Here is a 2799-nt window from a genome sequence, read left to right as displayed (position 1 = left end):
TAGACACAGTAATACCCAAGTATTTAACTTCTTTTTTGATTGGTATTCCTTCAATATGAGTTAAAGGATTGTCATGGATTGCCAACAACTCACATTTACTTAAATTTAAATAAAGACCTGATGCCTGTGAGAATGAAGAAATGACGTTGAGAGCTTTTGTTATCTGAGCTGCATTTTTAAGAAATAAAGTTGTATCAGCCGCAAGTTGACTTATAACTAATGGACATCCCATTACATTTAGCTGATTAATTTCTTTACAATTCTTTATCATAATGGCTAATATTTTGGCAGCCATAATAAAAAGTAAAGGGGAAACTGGACACCCTTGTCGGATACCCCTCTTCACCTCAAATCTATTACATGTACCAAATGGTAATAATACAGAACTATTTATGTCATTATAGAATATACGAATAATCTCTCTGAATCCATCTCCAAAACCAAAATATTTTAAAGTGTCCAAAATAAACTGGTGGTCAATACTATCAAATGCCTTGCAGAAATCTAAGAATAAGATAAAACCATCATCCTAAATTCTGTCGCTATAATCCAATAAATCTAACACCAACCTTATGTTGTTATGGATGGAGCGACCTTTTATGAAGCCCGACTGTGTTTCGCTGATAATTTGTGTAATACCTTCTTTTAATTCATTTGCAATGATGTGAGCAAAAAATTTGTAGTCCATGTTAAGTAATGTAATAGGCCTTATGTTTTCTAAATATTTTTTGTCCTTTACAGGTTTGGGAATAAGAGTTATTAGTCCCTGCTTCATTGTAGGTGTTAGAGATTTATTACTACGGCATTCACATATGACGTAAAATAATTGTTTTCTTTCTTCCCAAAAGAATTTATAGAAGTTTGATGAAAGGCCATCCTGTCCTGGAGCTTTCCCTAAAGAGAGTTTTTTGAGTGCCATATCTAATTCATATAACTGAAATTCAGAGTCACAAAGATCTTTGAAATCAGTGGTTATTATGGGAATAAAATGTTTATTATTTTGAAATATGGAATTCGCTTCTTCTTTAGAAAAGGATGAGGAATATAGTTCTTTATACAATTTGTGAACTTTATCAGATATCTGTTTAAAATCTGAACATTCAACATCATTTATCATAAGCACATTAATTGCATTTCGTTCTTGTCTTCTTTTTTCCAAGCTACAAAAGTAAGCTGTATTTTTCTCTCCCTTTTCTAGCCATTTAGCTCTGGATCTTACATATGCTCCACGAGCCTTTCTCACATACATCTCATCCAGTTTTGATTGAAGGTTCATGAATTTAATTTTATCTGATTCCAACATGGGTGATGCCCTACAACATTTATCAATGTCTTGTACTAATTGCTGTTCCTGTTTTCTTATCTCTATACTTCTCTTATTCCCAAATCCAATTGAAATTTGTCTTACTTTAAATTTTAAAAATTCCCATCTATTACAGTAACTACCCAATGTTAAATCAGAACTAATTTCTAATATTAGATCTTTGATTAATTTGCAATACTCCTCACACTTTAATAGATCGGCATTAAATTTCCAATATGTATGTCTCTTGTTATTATTTAATGACGATTGAACTTCTAAGGACAGGAGGCAATGATCAGTTAAAGGTGCACCCGACATTGATACTTTTGCCACAGAATTTGCCAGTTCAGGTGTCGAAAGCCATAAATCAGTTCGAGACCTGGTAGATCCGTTTGGTTTTATCCATGAAAATTGAGAGATATTCCTATTTCTATCTCTCCAGATGATCCAAGTGTATTCTCAAAGGAGTTTCTCCTAGCTCCACCTGCACCAGCAGCACCACTAAACAGGAAAGCGACTGTGAATTCCGCTGTAGAACGTGCTGTCTGCACTCTGATTGGTAGATCTATCATAACGGCTCTGACTGTGACTTCCGCTGCAGAACGTGCTGTCTGCACTCTGATTGGTTGAATTATGTGCTCGTCAGAAAGAGATTTCTCAAGAGGGAATTTTCAAATCGCGAAGAAGAGGCGGTCTGGTTGCACTCAAGAGTTTAATAGCACCAATGATGCAGAGACCAGGGTGAGTTTAAAAAACAAAAAACTTTGCTCAATAAACAATTAACATTGTGCAATTACGAAGTGTATTAAAAGCTAGTGACGGGTTTTCGGGTTACTAACGTAACGTGGCAGCTGTTGTTCAGACAAGTAGTGAAGATAATGAGAGATTAGCTTCGTAGCGTTAGCTTAGCTCTCTGTGTATTTAACGCTGTTTGACGAAATCATGTAGCTGGTCAGCTGTATGAGTTTAGCATTCACTTTCAATACTACAGAAAGACAATTGACGAATGTGAGACATTAGTGGTAAACTCTGTGAAGACATCGGCGTTATTATTATAAGCTACTATTTCTCTGTAGCTTCTTCCAGTTCTTTTAAACCAGGAACTCTCAATGAGACGAAGTAGACTGCTTTAGATTTTATAAAAAAAATAACCGTGCTGGTTTATTCAGAGGATCACAGGTAAAATTTACATTACACGTCCAGATCTTTCTCTCACCCTCTACCTGCGCGCAGGCAGCAGAAAAAGATCAAGAAGTCTGGACCAGTGAACCTATATAATCTTAATCATTTTTGGGCTAGCCCATGCTACTCGGGGCGTCAAAACCGTGACGTCACCTGATAAGCCAGCTTTGCAGCTGGCTATAACGTTAGCCAAAACATGAGGAAAAGTCAAGGTGTGTGACTGTTGTTTTCGTGGTATGTATCTAAAACAATTGGACATAACCTTACACATTAAGACAAATATTAAGACTAGCATTACAGTTGACACTAACAGC

At 35.8% G+C, this 2799-nt stretch overlaps 1 protein-coding gene across 4 annotated transcripts in view; it reads left to right on the top strand.

The window, feature by feature from the left end:
• Positions 1-1948: 1948 nt before the first annotated feature.
• Positions 1949-2799, top strand: part of LOC109963369 (kinesin-like protein KIF23) — a 12658-nt gene continuing 11807 nt past the window's right edge. For 3 of the 4 annotated variants that reach the window (XM_020605847.1, XM_020605846.1, XM_020605845.1), the window contains exon 1: positions 1949-2044. In XM_020605847.1, the coding sequence (XP_020461503.1) occupies positions 2028-2044 (17 nt within the window). In that variant the 5' untranslated portion in view covers positions 1949-2027. The remainder of the gene's footprint in view (positions 2045-2799) is intronic. The other variant, XM_020605849.1, reaches the window with a different exon arrangement.

This window comes from Monopterus albus, unplaced genomic scaffold (genome assembly GCF_001952655.1).
Source record: "Monopterus albus unplaced genomic scaffold, M_albus_1.0 scaffold72.1, whole genome shotgun sequence".
NCBI classification, from domain to species: domain Eukaryota; kingdom Metazoa; phylum Chordata; class Actinopteri; order Synbranchiformes; family Synbranchidae; genus Monopterus; species Monopterus albus.
This window is presented reverse-complemented; position numbering and strand designations above follow the sequence as displayed.